At 37.3% G+C, this 22,518-nt stretch overlaps 1 protein-coding gene across 1 annotated transcript; it reads right to left on the bottom strand.

Annotated features, from left to right (window-relative positions):
* Positions 1–881: 881 nt before the first annotated feature.
* LOC127650073 (neuronal pentraxin-1-like) lies at positions 882–19,693 on the bottom strand. Its single transcript, XM_052135269.1, has 6 exons — positions 19,648–19,693; positions 8,859–9,939; positions 7,015–7,663; positions 5,910–6,160; positions 3,323–3,502; positions 882–3,235 (listed from the first exon to the last, which is right to left on the bottom strand). Exons 2-6 carry the CDS (start codon positions 9,636–9,638, stop codon positions 3,026–3,028), a joined length of 2,070 nt encoding a protein of 689 aa, XP_051991229.1. The 5' UTR covers positions 9,639–9,939; positions 19,648–19,693; the 3' UTR covers positions 882–3,025.
* Between the last annotated feature and the right edge of the window lie 2,825 nt (positions 19,694–22,518).

Here is a 22,518-nt window from a genome sequence, read left to right on the forward strand (position 1 = left end):
CTAAGCAACCAAATTGGCCCGGTTGCTAGAGATGGTAGAATCACATGGGGTAACCTCCTCGTGGTCACTATAATGTGGTTCTCGCTCTCGATGGGGTGCGTGTTGAGTTGTGCGTGGATGGCGGGGTGGATGCGGTGAAGCCTCCACAAGCACTATGTCTCCGGTAATGCGCTCAACAAGCCACGTGATAAGATGCACGGGTTGATGTCTCAGACGCGGAGGCAACTGAGATTCATCCTCCACCACCCGGATTGAGGCGAGTCACTACGCCACCACAGGGACTTGGAGCGCATTGGGAATTGGGCATTCCAAATTGGGGAGAAAATAAAATAAATAACATTGGACTCCCCTCATCCCCGGAGAAAAGTCAACACATCGAATCATAATCATTCGAACAACTAATGTTAGCTCTGATGTTATCCTCTCCACCTCGTCGGCAATGCAATTCTCCAGTGCTGCGATTTAAGTTATAAATAAATCAATTATCAAACCACCTTTGGTTGTCTTAAATTACTGATTTATTGTACCATGACAATAATAATATGTATTGTATACATACCTTGGCATTTCTCTGTCGATGTTTTAAATCCGCTTTTGAAATGTCCGTCTCTATAAATAGCCTAGTCATGTTGCACAACCAGAGTCAGTGATTGTTTTTATTTAACCATAAAGGCAAATTTTACTCACAAATAAAATTTTTTATTAAGTTGTATTTATTTACTAATCCTTGTTTTTTGTTTTTTTTCCCAAGCCTAAATCCATGAAAACATCATTCATTTTTATTAAAATCTGTGTCAAAGGAAATCCTTTTAAAACAGAAAAAAAAGCTTTGGTTAGTTCAAAAACATTACTTTATTTACAAATAATTGAATACATGCTTGTCTCAAGTTAAGCTTGTTCATTTTGGCTTACAGGCATAAAGAATGTGCCCAAATATATTGTTAATAATGAATACCTGATATATACATCTTTTTCACATAAAATCTGATATATACATACATCTTTATACATCAATGATATTAGAAAGAGAGAAGGGGGAAAAAAATGCTAAATAGTGCATTTGGATAAAGATATACACACCAAAGGCGAGGTTAAGCGGTTTTAAAATTGTAAAGTGTTTTTAACACATGCACACACTCACACATAAACAAAAACATACAAGAGCATGCATACATAAAACAAGTTGAACAATGATCTAACTGGTAAATATGTTAAGTATCCTTTGATATTAAAAAAAACAAAAAACATGACAATTCAGGCTATTCCTATGTATACATTTGGCCATCAAGTTGAAAAGTTTGAAAGAATGGGTTTTTAGTAATAAAATGCAGTAATAATCTAATACTTCCAACTTTTATTTAAAAGAATCATTTTAACAAAATGCTGGAGGTTTGAATTTTAAGGAGGGCTTGGAGTATCTAGCTAAACAACATATTGTTGCTCAGATTGGCCTGGTATTTTGAATGATACTGAATTGCAATAAACATGGAAAACGTAGTAAACAGACAAACTGCTTGTAAAAAGAATTCTACACAGCCCCACATAAAGTAAAAACGTGTTACTGTAATCAAAAAACATATTATGCATAAGTTCAGCATTAAATAAAGACAAAGCAACATGTAGGGTTGTTCACTGGATATGTCTCTGCACTTGATTATCACTTGTCCTCAAAACAATTTACTACAGAACATGAATAAAAGCATTTAAAAACCAATGTTTCACATAATAACAATTACAAAGTGCAAACAAAAACTGCTCAGTGGTATGTACTGTAAATCGAGATTTGTTCATCTTTCAATTGCATGTGTGTTTATATTTCACACAAAAAAAATGTATATTATGTATTATAAAACCATGTAGAAAGGGAGAGAGTCTAAATCAGATAGTGCTGTTTAATCCCCTTTAAGCTATGTTGCCATGGACACCTCAACATTTTCATTCAGTTCCTAGTTTTCTGACATGTGCATATGTAATGCCATGACAGCAGCCTACCTGTCCATGGACATGTAAGAAAACCCTTATCTTGCTTTTCATAATACAATCTTGAATGTATATAATATATTGTTATAGTTTCTCTGGATGTTTTTTTCTTTAATTGTAAGACTGAAAAAGCACCTTGGGTAACAAATTATACTCTGCATTAATTGGAGTCTAGGCTTTTCAAAAAATGCAATATAAATTATATGTAATACAAACGCTTGAAGTAGACCTTTAAAAATTATTGTTTCCTCCATGCTGCCTAGAGCCAATTCAACTGAATCTAGCCAAAGAAATCAAAAAAAGATTTCTTGTATTTCACTTGAATTGTACAGAGATAGAAAAATCTTCCACTTCATGATAAAATGTGTGGATTGACTGTCTCAGAAGCTGAGGCAACTAAGACTTGTCCTCCGCCACCCGGATTGAGGTGAGTAACCGTGCCACCGTGAGGATCTACTTGGTAGTGGGAATTGGGCATTCCAAATTGAGAGAAAAAAAGGGTATAAAATAAATAGAAAATCTTCCAATCTGTCCCTCCTCTTCAACTTCAGTCTAGTATATTTATATCTAGTCTATACAAATTGTAATTGTTGTTTTTATTTATTTATTTATTGAGTGTTTTTGCATATGCTCAGTGTACTAAGTTATTTTATTATCCAGTTCTTACACTCCACTTGGAAGTGAACCAACTTGAAAGGGATTTTAGCCACTGTGTTGACAACCTGAGTGCCTATTAATATGCAGTATGCAAATCTTAGACACTTAAACTAATAAAGTGCTTAGGTAAATGCCCAAGGCGTATATGGAACTTTTTTTGGATAATAGTGAATCCTATTAGCCTGCCTTGAGAATCTCTGCAGTAGCAGCTACTGTCAGAGTCCTTTCATTTGGTCTAGCATTCAACATCTTGCAATCTGGACTTATATTTGTCCACATTTCAAGCTGCAAGTAAAGTAGCGATAGGGAGGAAATGCTTTGTGGCTTATAACCTCAACTGCAGCTGTGGAACATTCAGCTCTTTTTGGGATGGCTGGTCATTAGATCCTTAATGACAAGGGTCAAATGGATATTTTGTAACTCCTCCATGGAGTTCGACCATGGGCTCGCTCCAGGTAATGACGTCACCAGTGAGGTGCCTGGAGCAGGAAGCTTGGTTGTAGATCTCAGTAGAGGTCAGAACACGTGACCAGAATTGCAGATCCGACATCTCGCCCACAAAAGACTGTGTGGCATCAAAACGGCCACCCAAAGTGTCCTAGCATAAGAAAAATAGGGTCACAAGTTAGTGTGAGGGTGTGTTTTATCGATTTGATATGCTTACGTTTGATTGTGTGAGACTTACTTGCTCTTGTCCGAGGATAAAGACTCCTCCTGGTTTAATTGGATGCCAAGGGGACAGATTCTCTCCAGAGCCCCTTTTCACACCATCCTGATAAGCTTCCCACATGCCATCACGTGTGGACCATGTCACACAGAGGTGGTGCCATTTACTATCCGTCAAAGAAAGAGGAAGGTTGATGGCCTGGAAGAGGGCATAGATGGACATTACATTTACATTTATGCATTTGGCAGATGCTTTTATCCAAAGCGACTTACAGTGCACTTATTACAGGGACAATCCCCCCAGAGCAACCTGGAGTTAAGTGCCTTGCTCAAGGACACGATGGTACTCCTACAGGATCAAGTTAACTGTTCATCTTTCAACAACACAGCGGGTCGAGCTATTTATTTTTTCTTAGCCATATTGGTATGCCCAAATGTTCCAATATCCCTATTGACTTAATAAGAAATCATCTCATTTCAGGGAGTAAACATTAGTCATTCAATCACAGATTTTATATCTGAAATATCTGTACATCCCTAAACGCAAACGTCCTACTTGTTATTTATTTATTTAAAGTCTGGAATTTTGTATGTTTCTTAAAAGCCCAAGAGATTTATGTATATCTGGACCAAACTGTATCCGCCTCTAAAAAACTTAATCAGCGAACAGATCAACTGAATGTAAATAAGATCACTTGATCTGAGGTAAGATACAAATAGACATTTTCAGACTTATTGTGAGCATCAAAGTGTTTGTACAAAGTTACTTATTTCATGTTTTCATAAAGTGCCTTTTTCTCACAGTCACTTGAATAAGAGCGCGTGCTCGCTCTCCTATAATACGGGCACAGTGGGCATGCAGAGAGTGAGGGAGACATGAAAAGCAAAGGTGGTTAAATTTAAACTGACATGCTAGGTTTAAATGGCAAACGAATGTATGACTGCAGAGAGCACTTTAATATGAAAACAAGCAAATCCCTGCCATTTAAGGCGACTTAGAAATCCCTGTCTGACTTTTTTAAAGTCCAGTTTGGGGGGTATGGATGTATTTTTACCCTAAATAAGCAGATATTACAGCTTTTCCTAACTTTGGTGATTGTTGTGCTGCATTGATGGGCTGAACACCCGTGCAGGTGGATGCTCTGAAATTGTGATACGTGTATATCTTCTCCCTCATAATGAATATTATCCATAATGAGCAATTTAAACATAAAACATGATTGTCACTTGAGGGCGAAATGTGACTTGTATCCGGAGATCAGAGACAATGAAATGGGGGCTTTTCCCCTGTCAGGCATTGATGCTCTATGACAGTTTGGGCATACCATGATGGCTGCTCAAATATTTCAGTTGGCTTCATCTCCTGCTGGCAGTTTACCATTGCATGAGCGATCCAGTTCTATACACTGTATATCTGAAACACTGCCCCTGTTGGCCAAAAATGAAAAGTGTTGTTTGGTGTATGGGCATGAATGAGCTCCATTTTTGGGATTTAATGTCCACAGAAGGGCACCAAATGCAAGTTGTGAAGCGAGTTGTTTGCAGCTGTACAGGATGTAATAAAGTGAAGAGGAAGGCAAATTTGAACTCTATCCCCCAATCCAACCCCTAAACCTAACAATCATTGGAGCAATAAAGCAATGTTATGTTTGCAACCTCCAAATCACACTTGTCACTGATTATGTGAACACTATTACTTCCTGGTTTCAATGCAGAATCAGAACCCAGGTCTCCCATGCTGTTGATGCAACATGCTTCTGGTTGTGCCACAAGGGAAGCTAAACATGCCAATGCAAAAATGTCTGATAGGAGATGCCGCTTGTCAGTGAGTCGACTTAATGTGTCTGTCCCTTGAGTACCGGAACTCTTGGAAACAACATGCTGACTTCTGATCTTGTTGTTTGCTCGAGTATAATCCATAAATCCACTTGTCATACAAGTGATGTACAAAAGACACATGACTAAAAAAAATTGCAAAACTTAATTTTTTTGGTGCTTTTGGAGGAGGTAGAAAAACATCTAGAAAAGAAGGCCTTTTTGTTCAGCTACAAATAACAAACATTTACAGTTAAGCATTTGTGGAAGTGCTTAAACAGAAATACAAACTAAAATATTTTTTTCAACCCTCTGGCCCGCTTCACTGATAAAACTCCATTATAACATGTAAAAAGTTGACCACATATAAACAGTAATTGAGATTAAAGATTTGTCCTTTTTCAGTTTAAAAAAAAAAACCAGTACAATATATTTACACATCAACCTCGGATAAGCCATTAACTAATTAAGCAGGATGATGCAAATGGCTGGGAAGCCAAGAGGAAGAGAGAGCTTTGCAAGATCGTTGCAAGGGCAGAACAAGGGTATCTTCAGGGAAAGTCTGGTGGCCTGATTTACTTATTATATGACAAGAGCCCTAATTGTGAACCTTCACAACAGAAATGCATTTGATCACTATTATATTGTAGTTCTAACATGTTTGGTTGCAATAAATGTTGAGTGGTTATTTTTAGGGTTGCTTTTATTTTATGATCAATGACATTAGTCTTTTGTGAGTTATGCAATAAAATATCCATGCCCCCTGTTTTATAATTAAGTGATTTCTTTACCTTGTCATTCACTAGTAGCTCCATGGGATTGTTGCCCCACTCAATCAGGACAAGTTCATTGGCTTGGCCTGGGACAGAGTATGAGAATGGGGTTCCGATCCCAGGACCTGAGCCCCCTTTCAGCCAAAGACAAACTGTTAAGGCGAAGATCTCATTCAGAAGGGTGCGCTTGATCCGTCCATACATATAGTTTGTGCGCATTGGGAACCCAATCTGAAAAGCGTCAGGATTCTTAGGTTTATTGTTTGGTCCTGTTAGAGGTGAAGACAAGGAATTGTGAAATGAGATCTCCTTTCATGTTGAAGCTGGGTATGGTTTGATTTGCGTATTAGTTAATAAGCAGCTTGAGGAATGAGTTCAAGTAGTGATGTAAATCTATCACAAATAATATTCATTACATTTCATATGCACAAGGGCACCTACACACCAGATTTTGATTGATTTCAGTGAGGATGGTGTGGTGGTGTAATGGGAGCCAGGTGGTATGTAATAGCTGTGCAGTGTGGTAAACCTCACTCTCCTGGCCTCAAGAGGCACGCTAGTGACTGATTCTAGAGGCTGTTGCCTTTAGCCGCCTCATTAGCATGCCTGCCTCCCATGCATGAGACGCCAATCCAAATCCCATTCTGAGCAGGTCAAAACGAGTCTGTTTACAGTGGTGCCGTAACCCGGATGGGAGTAAGGTTTAGGGTGGTGAGTGTAACGGGAGCCAGCTGGTACGTAATAGCTGTGCAGTGTGTGCAAACCTCACTCTCCTGGCATCAAGAGGCGTGCTAGCGACCGACGATAGAGGCTGTTGCCTTAAGCCTCCTCGTTAGCCACCTGCCTCCCATGCCAGAGACACCGGTTTGAATCCCGTTTGGAGCGGGTCGAGCAGTATCGGTTACAGTGGTTTGCAAAATAATCCAGTTGTACTTTCTGAAATCAAAATCCCTGTTTTCCCACTTGATTGCCAACTGACAGCTCTTTCAACACTCTCAAATCAGACATTATGCATTTCTTTCTACTAATTGATCTGTCAGAGCTTTCTTTAGTGTGTAGATGCCCTTAGGCTAAGAACCTACTGTTCTTTTTTGTCACATTTTTACATTTTAGGACATGTCACCTGCTTCAGGAGTCTTGTGGTGAAGATTGCCAAGCAATGTGTCTAAGGGTTTGTGGGCTCCACGGGCAGGAGCTCTTGACCCATTTGGCTTGTATGGGATTTGTGGATGGTGGCCATTATCATCACTGCCATGGTGTCCATCATCATGGTGACCATTGCTTTGATGAACATCACCATGATGACCACTGTCATGATGGCCATCATCATGATGATCATCATGGTGGTTGTTATGGTGGGTTTCATGATGGTCATCATGGCCACGGACATCACGGTGATTGTCATTGTGACGGTCGTAGTGATGACTGTATTGGTGGTTATAATGGTGGTTGGAGTGATGGTCATCGTGATGGTTTGCTTGGTGGTTGTCATGGTGATTGTCATGATTATCATGATGGTCATCATGGTGGTTATTTTGGGGATTATTATGGTGGTCATCATGGTCATGGTGGTTATTGTGGGGATTATTACGGTGGTCATCATGGTCATGGCGATTGTGATCATCATGATGGCCATTTCCATGATGATTGTCATGGTGACCATAGTTGTGATTACTATCATAGTGATGATGGAGCTGTTCTTCCAGTGCGTTGATTTTACGTTGTAGGAGATCTCTCAATGAACTTGAATAGGAGCTGGAAAAATTTCTTGTCTGAGGGAATATGGATGATGGAGAGAAAGATGAACAGAGAAGGATACAGGCAAAAAAACAACAGTATTCAGTTTTGGAAACAATTATTTACAATGCAGTGGTAATCTTAACAAGTACAATGTTTACAAGGTCTTGAAAATTGGACACTGCCCAGCACTGACTCATAATCCCATGCCTAAGCTTTATTATCATAATTGCATGACGATAAACTAAAGCCAGAATTATTGCTAAAATTGCAACAGAAAATAAAGCAAATGTCTTTTTCATAAAAAAGACCAGCCACACTGTTGAAAGTACAAACATTTTTGTTGTGATTTGTATGGTCCTTTACTGTATCTCGACCTTTCAATATATTAATATGCACATTAGCATTATTATATTTTATACTAGCCCCTCCTTCACTGTCAGCCTCCTTCCTCTGGTTAGCTGCAGCAAATCCAGCTTTACTCGGCGCCAAAACATTCTGCACTTAATGGCTCATCAAGGCAGATTGGCCTAATTGATGGTGGCAGCAACTAGCTCATTGTAGAGCACTGTCACCAGCATGCTGTGTGTGCACTTCCTTTCAAAAACAACAATGATTCTAACATATCGTAACAGGAAAATGCCTGTGAGTTCTAAATCAGAGAGTTTTGGATGAAATTGATTGAACACCGTTGTTGGATAACATTTTTCACTACAGCTCCAAACTTCAAAACCTAAAACTATTTAGCAGCAGTTCATTCACTGTACTATAGACTAATGGAAAAAGGGATAGACTAATTGCATTTCATTACTTACACTGGATACTATATTCAATGAAGTTGTGACATGGTGACCTGTTTAAAAAACTGCACTGTGAGCACTATTTTTCTTGTGATAAATTTCAGCTAGTTTGTTTGTCATCCTACATGCTGCCTCAAGGGTAGGCATCTAGCTAATTAAATAAGAAAATCCTGGCTGGACTGCCTGAACAGAAGGTATTCAATGATCTGTGGTTGGCACAGGAAACCACGTTTACGTCATGATGAATAGTGATCCTGAATAGAGATGTGCCTATAACATGTAGGACCTCTAAAAGACAATATTTAAACAATTGTGTAGAATGCATTACTATCTGCATTTCCCCACTTAAACCCAATAATCATGGGGTCTGTTTGCAAAATGAATATACAGGAATTCACTATCCTTTTAAATATTGTAAACTCGCCCCAACCTGAATATTTTCCAGTCTCTCCTTCAAAGCTTGCAAGGTCTTTCCTGTTTGTTCTGGGGAGAAGCTCCCATGTTTGCCGAGATATGGAGATTTGCCTCTGTGATGGTCATTGCGATGCCCATTTAAAGGAAAGTGTGGATCAGCATGATTGTTGTCATAGTGGTGTGAGGAATGATGAGAGTTGTGGTGTGAAGGGCCATGATGGTCATCGTGGTGCCCTCCTGCCCCTCTCCCAAAGCTTTCACAGAGGGTTAATTTTGCTGTCAGTTCCCGAATTGTCTCTCGCTGATCCAGGATGGTTTCTTTCTGTCGCACAAGGCTCTCCCTCAGGTGAAGAATAGTGGCTTTTGCCTCATCAGAGATACCATGTCGGATACTACTACTACTACTACTACTATGACCATTTGGCAGCCCACTAACTGGCCCATGATGTCCATTCCCATGTCCATTTCCATGCCCATTGCCATTAGACCCATGTGCAGCCCCACCTGGTTTGAAACAACTAGGGTCTGTATCTGCAGGAATAGGGATGCAAACAAGTTTGGGTTGTGTTCCCCAGTCATATTCCAAACCTGGTACGCTACTAAATGCAACCGAGGGCAACAACGATAGAAGAAGAAGAGGGAAGAGTGATAGAGGGGGTGGATACAGTCCTTGAAGAATCCCTCCCCAGTACATGTGTTCTGGGAAAGGCAGCAACATAATGACATGATGTGTGTTTTTCGCCATTATCAAGTTCCTCTTTAGAGTGGCGTGATGTGCACCATGAAAAGAGTTCATGGGAGAAGTTAATTTAGAAATCCATGACGAATGTCCAGAAAATTCTCATTCCTCATTCATGCAAGTGAACACAGTTGGTTATCTCAGACGGTTTCTTTGAATAGTTATAAATCCATCAGATACAGCATTGAGATCTTTCAGTGTCCAAATGCACATTTCAAAAGCACTATTCAACAGAGCAGAAGTAGGAGTGATTAAACATTCTCTACCCTCATGAGGTCTTTGGTACTCTAGATCTCCAGTGTTTGGCAGTTAAGAGTAATCCTTTAATTTCTGGATTCTGTGAGGCCACGGCACACACCTACAGATTAGACAAAGGGAGAGTTTAGTCATAATGAGGCTTTTCACCAAAACTCTTTGGGACTTTATTACAATGAATCTAAATGTAGCAAATTAGCAACTTTTATGTAAAGGGCAGAAGCTGGATTATTTAAATCTTTGTTCCAATTACTAAGTCGATCAGTCATCTACATAGTCTTGTTGAGCCAGTTGTGACACTGAGGGGAATGACGTGAACAGCTGAAACCCCCTGGCTATTGTAATCAGATTAATTTTACTCTAACTTGAGGCAAATGATGAAGGATGACTTTCAAAATAATACAAGCAACCAAGCAGTGCACAAAGCTCTTGGGCTGGCTGGGCAACTATTTTTTTTTATGTAAACAAGTGCCATTAAAAGTACAGCTCCTATCTACCTGAATGGGGAAAGACCAACATCTCCAAAATGGTTGGTCAAGATTATGATCAAGGAACCTATTTAGAATCTGCAGTAAAATCTGACAACAGTGATATCATAAATTGTGCTTTTTTAGCACAGATTGTGCTATTTTTCAGGCTGGTTCAGCTAATGCACATTCTCGAAGTGACTGACAGGCGATGTCTGCATTTAAAAGGTGATTGGCTCCTCTACCAATAACGCATGCCTTTCATTCTCTATTTCCATTGGACATTCAAATTTCTCCCATTAATTTTAATACCAGTGGTCCGTCTTGGGCTAAATAGTCTCTGGTTCCCATTCAAAGTTCCTACAATACATAATCATACAACTTATTTGGCCCAAGTTTGGAGAGACTGGTTTGTAAAATACAGTACATTTAGTCTGTTTTGATAATCGTACATCTGTAGAATTTTGCATAGCATCGTTTATTATTCATGGTTGAGATGAGACATCTCTGACAATCAAAAACCTGCTAAGCTAATCGGAGTGCTGTTATTTTGTTTCCTTAGATATTTTCTGAGCATTTAGCAATGGAATGCCTTGATGGTATCAAGTTGGAATATCCTATGTCTGACTTTGAATGGAATGTAGCATTAGTTAATGACTTTGGGCAGGACTATCTGTTTTTTTTCTACCAGTGGAAGTCATGAGTGTTGAAAATGCTGTTGTGGAAAAACAAAAAATGCAATTCTGTTTAATGCTAGTTGTGCAAAAATTACTTTACTTTGGCCAACAAAAAGACTGCTTATATGGTTCCTTAAAGTAGATTCCAACAAATTGTTAGTGTGTAACTAATTATCCTACAGCTGGGACTGTAATTACAAATGTTCTATTCTTGACAAACAGTAGAGTTAAACCATTTTGGCACCTTTTGACAACAAAAAGAGGTCCTAGTAATTTAAATATCTACCGGAGGATCTGCCACGTCACAGTTTTCCGAATAAGAAAGGGGCTTTCTGCGTCCCCAAGGTTGACTGTCTAATAGGATCTAGAAAGGATTAAAGGCCATGGTGGATTGGCTTGGCATGCTTAAGGAAGTCTCTTCCTGCAGTTTTGTCATAATCACATGTGTTGGTGGGGCTGAGTTGCAGTCTGGTGTTTAGGAGCCAATTCAGAAGCACTCGACCTGCATATGGCCAGCAGTCTTCTAAGAGGCTTGTCCGTTCTGCACCCAAATGTATTTCTCAAGCTATACAACAAACCACCCCAGACAAATTACTAGTCTTGGCTCATGTCACCCACGTGTGAATGAGACTGAATGAGTGAGAATGTAAAAGATCAAGGCGAATGTCGGGTTTGTTGTACTGTCAGCCAACATGAAAAGAGTCTACACCCACAATTGTGCTTTGCAAGGAATAACATTTTGATCAGCGTACTTTAATAACAATGAAACATTATACCAGTTCATGAATTGTTTTGTACACTTACACATAAGTATCTTAAAAATATTACAATTAATTTAAAGGTAAAGTGTGTAATTTCTGTGCTAATAACATCAACAAAGGGGTATTGTGTAAAAAAAATAAAATAAAAATAAATAATAAACTCACCATGTCTACCATTAGTAGGAAAATAGGTAGTCCCATCCCAAACTCCTGCCATTATTTGAGCTAATTTTGCCATGTTGTTTTGTTGGGATGCTCAAACAGCTTAGTTATGGTTGATTCTTTATATTAAGCTGGCATAGGAGAAATATTTTTTTTAGCACTGAAAAAATTACATGCATCACCTTATGCAGGTGGGGTGGTCCCATTAAACATTAAAAGATTTGTCATGGGCCCCTGTGAATTCAGGCGACAGCCCTGATCTAAACAATATTCTAATTGTATTGATACTTAAATCAGTCTGCTGGATCATTCACATAATGCTAATTCAGGGTCTAAGCAAAGGGAAGTAGACTGGTGCTAAACTCTTTAAATCTGGCTGTATCATGCCACAAACTTACAGTATGACATAGATTGAGCAAACTCCAACACATGATTGACATTTAAACTCCAAAACCATGGATTTATTATTAAAATGCATTAAAAGCTAAATTTAGTTCAGAAAACATAAATTCATCACACTTATCTGCTTTCAACAAAGCACAAGCTCCCTCTACACTCTTTGTTGAGTCATTGGGGAACTTGGCTAAATGGTTTAAAGTTAAACTTGTTAAAATTCTGAAAATGTTTTAATAAATAGTTCAGAGTAAACATTCATTGTCATTGAATTAGTTGTAAATTTCTTCAACACAGTCTGAAGGTTTGTGTTCCCCCAGTAATACTGATTTCTAGACTGATTTCACTTTCTCAATCCTTCCCATTGAAGTCAGAGCACTGCATACAAATATTTTCTTAATTAGTATACTTGTCTTGTTTTCCAGTAGGGCTGGGCGATAGGGCCAAAATTGTTATCAAGATAATCTTTTTCATATTGTTCGATATCGATATTTGTCACGATATACATTTACACATTGCACTTTCTTTTTTATTTCCAAGTTGATGGAAGAATAGAAGAAAAAACAAATTCTAAACTGTCAAAATAGTCTCTACAAAACTGCACAGGGGGTTCAGAGACGGCCAAAGCAGTGGGGTCTGCAGGATCTTTTACCAATTTTACCTTCTTTTACCATTTATCAATTGAAAATGAATGTTAAAAGATCTTCTGTTAGTTCTGAAGCATAGTGACAGCAGTCCAGTATTTGGTGGAATATTTTTACATTAAAATTTTATTTTAGATTAGAATTTTTCTTTAGATTCAGATACCGAAGTATGGGGCATAGAAGCCCTTGTGACTGTGGAATGATGCTGAATGTGGGTTCAGGGGTGTCACGAGAGAAAATTTAGAAAAGTTGTAAAAAATTTTAAAAACATTTGTATATTTTCATTAAAGTGAGAGACTAGTCTACCAACTAGTAATTTTAGTCTTTCCTTATCTATTCCAGACATCTAATTAATTTTCACAAAATTAGAACAGAAATCGATTTGTTTATTCGATTTGTTTATTAAAGACTTGTAACTTGCTGATTAATAAAGATACATTTAGAAGGGAAAAACGTTTTGTTCTAAAAGGTGCTTTGAAACCACGTTAACTCATGCGGCGCTTCATGTCTACACACATGCAGGGAAAAGAGGCAATGCGTGCGGAACGGGACAGGGCAGAAATGATGCATGGTTGGTGCTAGAGAACAATATTCAAGATTACAGCGCAGAAAGATCAGAGCTGTTGTTCACATCACTGTTGTTCTGTCGTGCTGCTCTTCACTAGAGATAATGAGAGGGCGAAACCGTTGTCATGAAGTCTTGCGGTGCGGATGGAATCAATCCGGTGTCCGACGTAAACTAATTGTTAGCAAGGCAGCTAGCATTAGTAAGTTCATCCAGTCTGACCCTACGTTACCAATGGCGCGTTGGGAGCAAAGCTGAGAGCGTTTTCAATTAACTCCTATGAAAGCCGAGCGTCATGCTCACAAGCTGGATCGTAGGATTGGCAGCGGTGCGGAGCAAGCTCTCTCCTAGCACTGTGAGCGCCTTTGAGTGAATTTCGTCCGCCCCAGTGGAAACGCAGCCTGAGAAAGCAGAACTGCTTGTGTTTTAGCGGCACGCAGTAAATATCAAAAATTCCTCAAAAGCTTATCATGGATTTTCTTTCGTGATATATATCGATATATATCACCCAGCCCTATTTTCCAGTAAAAATAGCTAAACACTCAAAAAATAAGATAAATGTACTTGGCAAGCAAAATAAAAAAAATTAAATTGTTTTGTCTTGCTTTCACAGAAATTTAGTGAAGTTTATGCTTAAAACATGAAAAAACGATTTGCTAATGAAATTTTTTTTTTCTTGTTTTAAGCATAATGTTTACTACATTTTGTCAGATTTCTTTGAAAATAAGACGATGTGCCATCTTGCTTTAAGAATATTTAGATTTTTTTGATTTTTTTTTACTGGAAAACAAAACAAAAATACTAATTAAGAAAATATATATATATATATATATATATATATATATATATATTTTTTTTTTTTTTTTTTTTGCAGTGTAAACCTGCAATCTTGTTTAAGCATATTTTGTCCAGTTTTGTTTGTTTTCCACAGAAAAACACAAAAATCAGACTTTGTTTCCCCCCAGTGTACACTGGAAAAAATTATTCCTTGCTTCAGCAAATATTGCTCATTAAAATAAACAGATTTTTACTGAAAATGTAATGTTGTCAACTTTCCTTAATTATAAGCTGTATGTGTGATGCAAGAGATTATGCTGTAATCATAATAATAAAGAAACTTGGCTAATTAAGAGTGAAGTGACAATAATCTGACGTTTTGTAAATCCAGCCTTATTTTTTAAGATTCCTTGGGAAACCACATGATGCAGAATGTGATTGAATATTAAGCAAGCATATTTTTGGCTGGCAGCCATTTTGGATGAGGAGAGCTCATAGTGGACAACACAAAGTTTTTGCCAAAAAGTTCAAAGGTAAATTACTTTAAACATAGTGTGAAATCAGTAGAGTTTTTGTTGTAGTTGTTGCTGTCAATTTTCTGTGTATTCAAGTTTCTATTAGCTTAAAGAAGTTATGTTAACTTGTGTTACGTTTCATTTGCATATATACAGTATATTAAACGTTTGTCTGTATGAAGCTAATTAGATGTGTACATATTCACAGTCGAACAAACACAGACTGCACATTTTTTCACCAGGCAGATTATTCTTCATCTTCAACCGATGCTCAGGGCCTTCACGTACAACTCCTCACTCGCATCGCAGAAAACAAACTGGTAAATCCAGTAAGATAATCCCATTTCTACGCCAGTTTAAAATGTTTAATGCAAACTTCAAATTGTACATCTTGAAACCAGGTAACATTTTCTGAGTGTTGGTTTATATATTACGCTTCATCAATTGCTTCTACAGTTTTAGCTTTCAGTTAGTTAGAGACAAGATGAATAAATACATCAATATCACGTGAAGCATGAATTTCGGTCTGTAATGAGTTTCACTGTTGTGGTTGCCACTTGCCTTAAACGACATTGAGGTTGTCAATGACAATAATTCATATTCTGTATGTGGCGCTTACACCATACTGTGCTTTCTCATTGTTGGGCATTGGTGAAGAATTCCTGCAGATTTTTCACCGAAGAGACAGCTGCTTGGGCAACAGTAACTCCAAGTAACTCCAAGCCTTGTTTCAATGCAAATGTCTCATTAAACCCATTCGTCTTAAAGGGAAACCAGCTTTTCATTAGCTGAGTGTTGGTGTATGTTCACTAGTTCACCCAAAAATGCTATTTCTTGTCATTTGGCCTTCTCAAACTCATATGATTTTCTGTCATCTGTGGAACACAAACCAAAATTTCCACTCAAGTCAGATGGATAACATTGATGCCTTTATGGATGCTGAAAGTTTTTAACCTCACTAACTTAATTCTCTTAATTCACAAACATGCATCATATATAAATAACAAATCTTTGTTTTTGTTCCACTGAAGAAAGTCAAATGAGTTTGACATGGCATAAGACTGCATAAATGATGAGAGAATAATAATTAATTAATTAAAAAAATAATAATATGGGTTTAAAATCAGACACCCTGATATCAACGTGTAAGTTGGTTTGTAAAAAAGAGTCACATTATAAGTGTCATATACTGTTGCAATATGTAGCAGGGTTTGCAGTGGTTGAACATTGTCTCATCATGAATCTTAAATGTCAGTTACAATTATTATTATTATTATTATTATTATTATTATTATATATATATATATATATATATATATATATATATATATAATATATTTTGTCTAACAGGATAGGGTCCTTTAAATTATAGTCCTGGCAGGTCTACAACTATAACTGAAAGAAGAGTCATCAGAAGAAAAAAAAGGTAGGAAACACATTTGGATGACATTATTCATATTTATATAGCACCATTTTAACATATCCAGAGACATTCATATAAATGTATGCATTTTTTACAGTGGACTAGCTCTGTGCTTCAAATGAACATTCTCATCATTTACTCACCCTCATGCCATCCCAGATGTGTATGACTTTCTTTATTCTGCTGAACACAAACTAAGATTTTTAAAAGAATATTTCAGCTCGGAAGGTCCTCACAATGCAAATGAACGGTGACCAGAATTTTAAAAGTACAAAAAGCACATAAAAGTAGCATAAAAATATGAATACGACTATGATTTTCCTCCCTGCCCAGTAGTTGGTGAAATGCACAAAGAATGTAAATCCCCAAAAACAAGAGAAGACGAATATGAAAGTGAAAGTGGCGACTGATAGTAAAAAAGCACTTAAATAATGATCTGATTCTCAACCACACTTATCACTTGAAGACATGGATGCAACCACTGGAGTCATATGCATTATTTTATGCCATCTTAATGTTCTTTTTGACCACCATTCACTTGCACTGAATGTAGCAACAGAGCTTTGTTCAACTGAAGAAAGACCTACACATCTGCGATGGCATGATGGTGAGTAAATGAGAAAATTATTTTTGTGTGAACTATCCCTTTAAGCATCACTTTTCTTTTTACTCAATAATAACTGATTTTTTTGAGGATATTTAATTGTGCAAATAAATACAATGGAAACTGTTAATATATATTTTGACAGATTATTTCTATACATTTAGGCAGAGGAGCTTGACCAAGCACAGAAAGGAGCCGATGCCATCAATGCTTTGGAGCAGGAAGAGCGAAAGTTGCCTTTCAACCCCCTGGATGTATTGACTGTCCCTTAAAATGAGCTGGGGACATTTGTCAAAACTTGGGTCAGTGCACTGACTTTTTGGATTACTTTATGCCCTTCACATCAGCTACCCAAAGAAGCTGACACTTTCTTTTTTTTTTTTTATGTCATACAGTAAATGATGTTGCATCTTGATTATTGCAACGTCTGGCCAAGTTGAAAAGATCTTTTTAATGAATAGTTTCATTTACAAATACAAACAGTTTCTGGTGTTTTTGTTACAGTATTCGTTCAGAGAGTTTTCTCCTACCTGCATATATTTCTTCAGTGTGCAGTCTGTTAAAATGCATTTTAAATAGTTTATTTTGACTTTTAGAAAAGTCATTGCATAGCCCACTTGTTTTTATGTTTTTTGTTTATCGTCATGATTTTGTTACTATTTTGTGTTTGAGAATGCATTTTGGTTCTAGGAGAGCATGAATATCTATGTTAGATTGTAATTTTGTAAACAACAATAAAAACCTTTTACATTCACCAGTTGTCTGTTATTTCTTCAGGTCATTTTATTTTAAAGTTAATTGAAAGTAAATGAACAGAACCTAGAATTTGAATCTGCTAATAGCACTTACAATTGAGCTAAATTAGCTTAAAATGCATAGTTGGGTAAACGGATACTCTTAGGGTTTACTATTTTAAGTAAACATTTTGGAAAGGAAGCTCATTAATTTGGCAATAGCCAGCTACAGTTTTTTAGGTAATGTTGCTTAAAATTCCTAGTGGAATTTGCTTAAAAATTGGGATGTATAAATTATGCACTATATTTTTAAGTAAATCCAGCACATTCTTTTTTTTCAGTGTAGGTTCATATTCAAAACAGTGGCAACCTAGGAAGTTTTATGATTGTATCCTTGTAATGCAGCTTGTACAGTACAATAGTAATGCCATTTCACTATGGAAACTGTTTCAGCAATTAGTCTACTGAAGGTTACAGACAAATGCATTAGCAAAATAGCAAGTACAACAACAAAATAAATTAATTCCATTCATCATAAGAAAGACTAATGTCAATCTAAAACGTAAAGCTGTGTGCTTCCATATAAAATCAATTGAGACACTCTGGTAGAGATTTGCTAGATTTAGAGGATATGCGTAGCTATTTAAATGTATACTTAAATGTATACCTATTGGTATTTACATTTTGGAGAAAGTCTCAAATCTTGAAAGTAGTCTTAACAAAGACCTGGCTGTGAAGACCAGAGATAGAATCATGTAGACTTTTCTGAAATCGGCTATAATATTCTGCAAAGCTTTTGCCTGATGTACCACACTAAATATTGTACCACACACGCCTCAAGTTGAATGTAAATTCAGCAGTTAATTATAACAAAATTATGATTATTTCCAATACTGTCAGTGAGAAAGGTTCAAGTTTGTCTAATTTCATTGTAACATGAACACTGAAGTGTAAAGTGTGACCAAAATCTATGCAAGGCATGGCTAAGTGTTTGTGACAATAGCATGAATGAATGACCTCATAGCATAATGAGATTTGTTCACCTAATATGTCGGGTCACAATGAGAGTGGTCATATGGTTCTCATGAGAAGTAGTTCATGAGGTACATTGTCCTTTAATGACCACAAATTAAAAATCCATTTACAACTTTTCTAGTTATTACAAGGGTTTGATCAAAACTAAATCTAGATATAAAGGACTGATAAACACAGTGCTAGGAGTTAGTTTATAGACTGAGCAATAGGCTATTGATAACCCAAAATGTATGTGCCTTTCAACTGAACCATTTTTGAAAGCACCTCTAATAAACCTGTAGCCTAATATTGTTTACCACTATAAAGGACAGTATACAGTGTCAGAAGTGGAAAAATAATGCTTACTGTGCCAGTAGTGTTGAATAATTCAGAAATATTACTGGTCCCATTAAGAATAAAGAAAAATAAACTTTCATTCAACAAGAATGTAAAAATAAATAAATAAAAACACACACCATTACATTTATGTAACATTCATTATGCAGCACATAAATAGCTATAAAATAGCCATTGTTTCACAATATATTTCTCTAATATTTCCAAGGGAAATCTAACAATTTAACCACTATGTAGCCGTAGATTGTAAATGAGCAATATATTAAACATCTAAAAAGCTAATATAACCTACTGTTTTAATATTTTTAAGAGCTTCACCAAAAAACAAACAAATAAAACCAACCAACAAGATATACAAAAACAAAAAAAAAGACTACATTTCATTTTTGTGATTGCTGTATTCTACCCCAATAGCATATCTTCACTTTTTATATTTATTCATATTCTTTTTCAGGCAAGTGAACAAAATTATTGCGTGGAACAACTACCATATCCGCAGTTATAGGCTAAACAAACATTGAAGCATTAAGGCATTATTTCCTCTCACTTGAAGGTATTCTCAATAAAGTCCTGGCATTTGAGACCAGGTAGATGTATTAGGTCTTGAACTGAGTCAAGAGATACAGTCAAGTAGACTTTTTGACATCGACTGTAACATTTTCAATAAGCTCTATTAGCAAGTAACCTATTTGTTTTATGGAGAAAACAAAGCACTCACCTGTATTCAAGCCATGGACTTGTGGCTAGGTAGTCCATTCCAAACACACTGATCAGATTGAGAGGGATTTGCTTTAGAGAGGATATTTTTAACTCACCCCCCTCCTGCTTACTCACTCTTCTCAGCCAGCCATCTTTTCATGTGGCCTCCATGCAATCTTTAAATTGTGTTTAAAAAGGTTTGTTTTTAGCCACATTGAGATTTTATACCTCAAATTGCCTTACCGTGACATTGACCTTGTCATGGACATTTGGTTAAAATGATTAGTGTATCATTACAATTTAAGGGTCAAAAATAAGTGTCAGAATAATGATTGCCCATACTATGACGTGGTAAGATTAAATGTTATAACTAGAGAAGCTTAAGGGTTGAGAGCTGAAGAATGTTTCCAGAAGAGACTGTTTTGAGTATAGACACTAAGTCTTTGCTGAAACACCAGCATGAATTTCCAGGTTGGTTTATTCTGGATTAGTGCTGGTCCAGCTAATGGACTAAAACCAAATGATACCATGTCTACAATAATTAGATATTTATATAATATTTAATATCTGGCATAAGGTTTACATTTTGCTATATTTTTAGTTCCTTAACGCACATTGCACAAGCACTGTTACAATCTAACAGTAATACATATGCAGTGAGAAGCCATAGCTTTCATATTTCTTCTTGACTACAGTGTGACTACCAACTAAACTAGGCAAAAGTAAGCTAAAGGAATGCAAAAACATTTATAAATAAATACCTGCACAATGCTATAAATAACTAATTGCACTTTTAGACAAGGACACATTCATAAACCAAGAAAGGATGGGACTGACTCATGATGCCCCATAACTGAGTGCTTGCCATTTAGCACTCTAGCTGGGTTTAAGTATGTTTCATAACCCAAATCTCCATTGCGCTTCACACTATTAGTGTTGGCCAAGGTGCTAAACTTGGACTACCAAGTCACTGCTGACCCCTCTCAGCCTGGTTATGACATTCTTATAATAGATTCTACTTGGAGGACCTATGTGACCAAGCTTGCATTCACCACACATTATATAATAAGCATCAGCCCTAATGCTAGTTGGCCTGACAAGGGGGAGTGAGGTGATCTGTCAGATGGATACAAACAGGTAGCAGGAACATAAAAGAACATATTTCAAATAAGCAGTAAAATCTGACAACACTGTGTGGCTGGGTGAGCAAGAGTCAGATACAGTAGGTGTGGCGTCAGGCCTCGGAGAGGCATTTATTTCAAATGTAAAAAAAAAAGGGGGGGAGGGGAATCTGGGGCCTTTGTCGTGGAAAGTGCGATGTGAAGGAAGAGTTGCGACACTCTCCCCTATTGGTCTGAGGTGCGTGGGGAATTGTGGCCTGGCATCCTGGCCCGTGCAGCGAGCTCCAATCCCTGGCGTCGCATCTAATTCACGCTGGGGTTCCAGGATGTGGGTCCGACGTATCTAACTCCCCGGACCATCCCCGCTCCATTCCTGTACCTTCAAAGATGCCAGAAGGGAGAGGCTGGTCTCCTGTGGAAAGGCACTCTGGTGGTTAAAGGCAGCAGTGATGAGGCTCTTCACTGGTTTCCCATCATGTGCCACCAAACAGGGAAAAGACACCGTTGGCGATGATGATCCACGGAAGGGGCATGTCATTCCATCACATCTGGTATAATATATTGTGCATCTTCAACTCAGATTAGGCTAAAAACCAAAATTTTGTATAGCTAATGTGCATTCTCGAATTGATTGACAGGCGATTTTTGTATCTAAAAGGTGATTGGCTATTTCACCTGTAAGGCAGGACTTCTTTTCTACATCCGTTGACCATTGGCTGCCTTAGGGCATTCCAATTCTCCCATTCATTTTAATAGAAGTGGCCCATCTCTGCTAAATAGTCTCTGATTTGACAAGCAGGAAATATTCATGGAACAATGAAGTCACTTGATGTCACCAACGAACAGTCCTTGAAATGGTCTATACTGAAAGCACTACAACAACACATTATTTTATGTTATACCTCGTGATGTTTTTTGAATATACACTCATTTCAAATCGAATGATTGCAACATGCTCCAAAAAATTTGGGACTGGGGCAATTTAGGACTAATATCAACAAGAAATAACAAGGTGATGTGAAACTAGGGATGGCCATTTTTGTCATTTTGTTTACTCAAGTACTCGGGGTGGGGTGCATGTACATATACAATACAGTATGTACATACAAATTGTTTTGATGACCCTGCATTCTGTTTCATTCAGCTGTGCTCCATTTAGATATTTAAAAGAAAGAGCTCGGCTTGTGTGTGTGTGCTCGTTTCTCCAGAGTGAGAGCCCCGTCTCGTCCCCGGAGAGTGGAGTTTGTTGCTTTGATGATTCATGCTTCCTCCCATTTAACTCAGAATTTTAAACTTAATTCTGGGAAAACTGCAATGGCAAGTCACTTTATATTGGACTTACAACTTGGAAATCTTAAGCTCAGATTCAGGTGTGTGACATCACGCAAACATGTTGGCTGGCACTCAGGGAGATTTAGAATTGATGATAAACATTCAATTTATTAAATAATATACAATAATGAGTTACAGTTTCTACATTACATAATAATAAATTTTGTTCAGTAAACGTTTGCAGAGGTGTTCAATACAAGGTGAACTAAACATTGTTTTGATTATCGTATACCTGTAGAACAAATGCTAGCACTGCAGCATTTTTTATCAGTTTGGTTGATATGAGACGTCTCTGTGGAAAATCAAGTTACCGAAAATCACAACATAATCCATATCAAAATAAAAAATAAGACCCCCTTTGCCACGTTTGTGCATAGATGTCAGGTAGTTGTCACTGAATTTCGAATTCCAACAGATGCATCAGAGCTTTGAGAACA

Source organism: Xyrauchen texanus, chromosome 10 (genome assembly GCF_025860055.1).
Source record: "Xyrauchen texanus isolate HMW12.3.18 chromosome 10, RBS_HiC_50CHRs, whole genome shotgun sequence".
Classification (NCBI taxonomy): Eukaryota; Metazoa; Chordata; class Actinopteri; order Cypriniformes; family Catostomidae; genus Xyrauchen; species Xyrauchen texanus.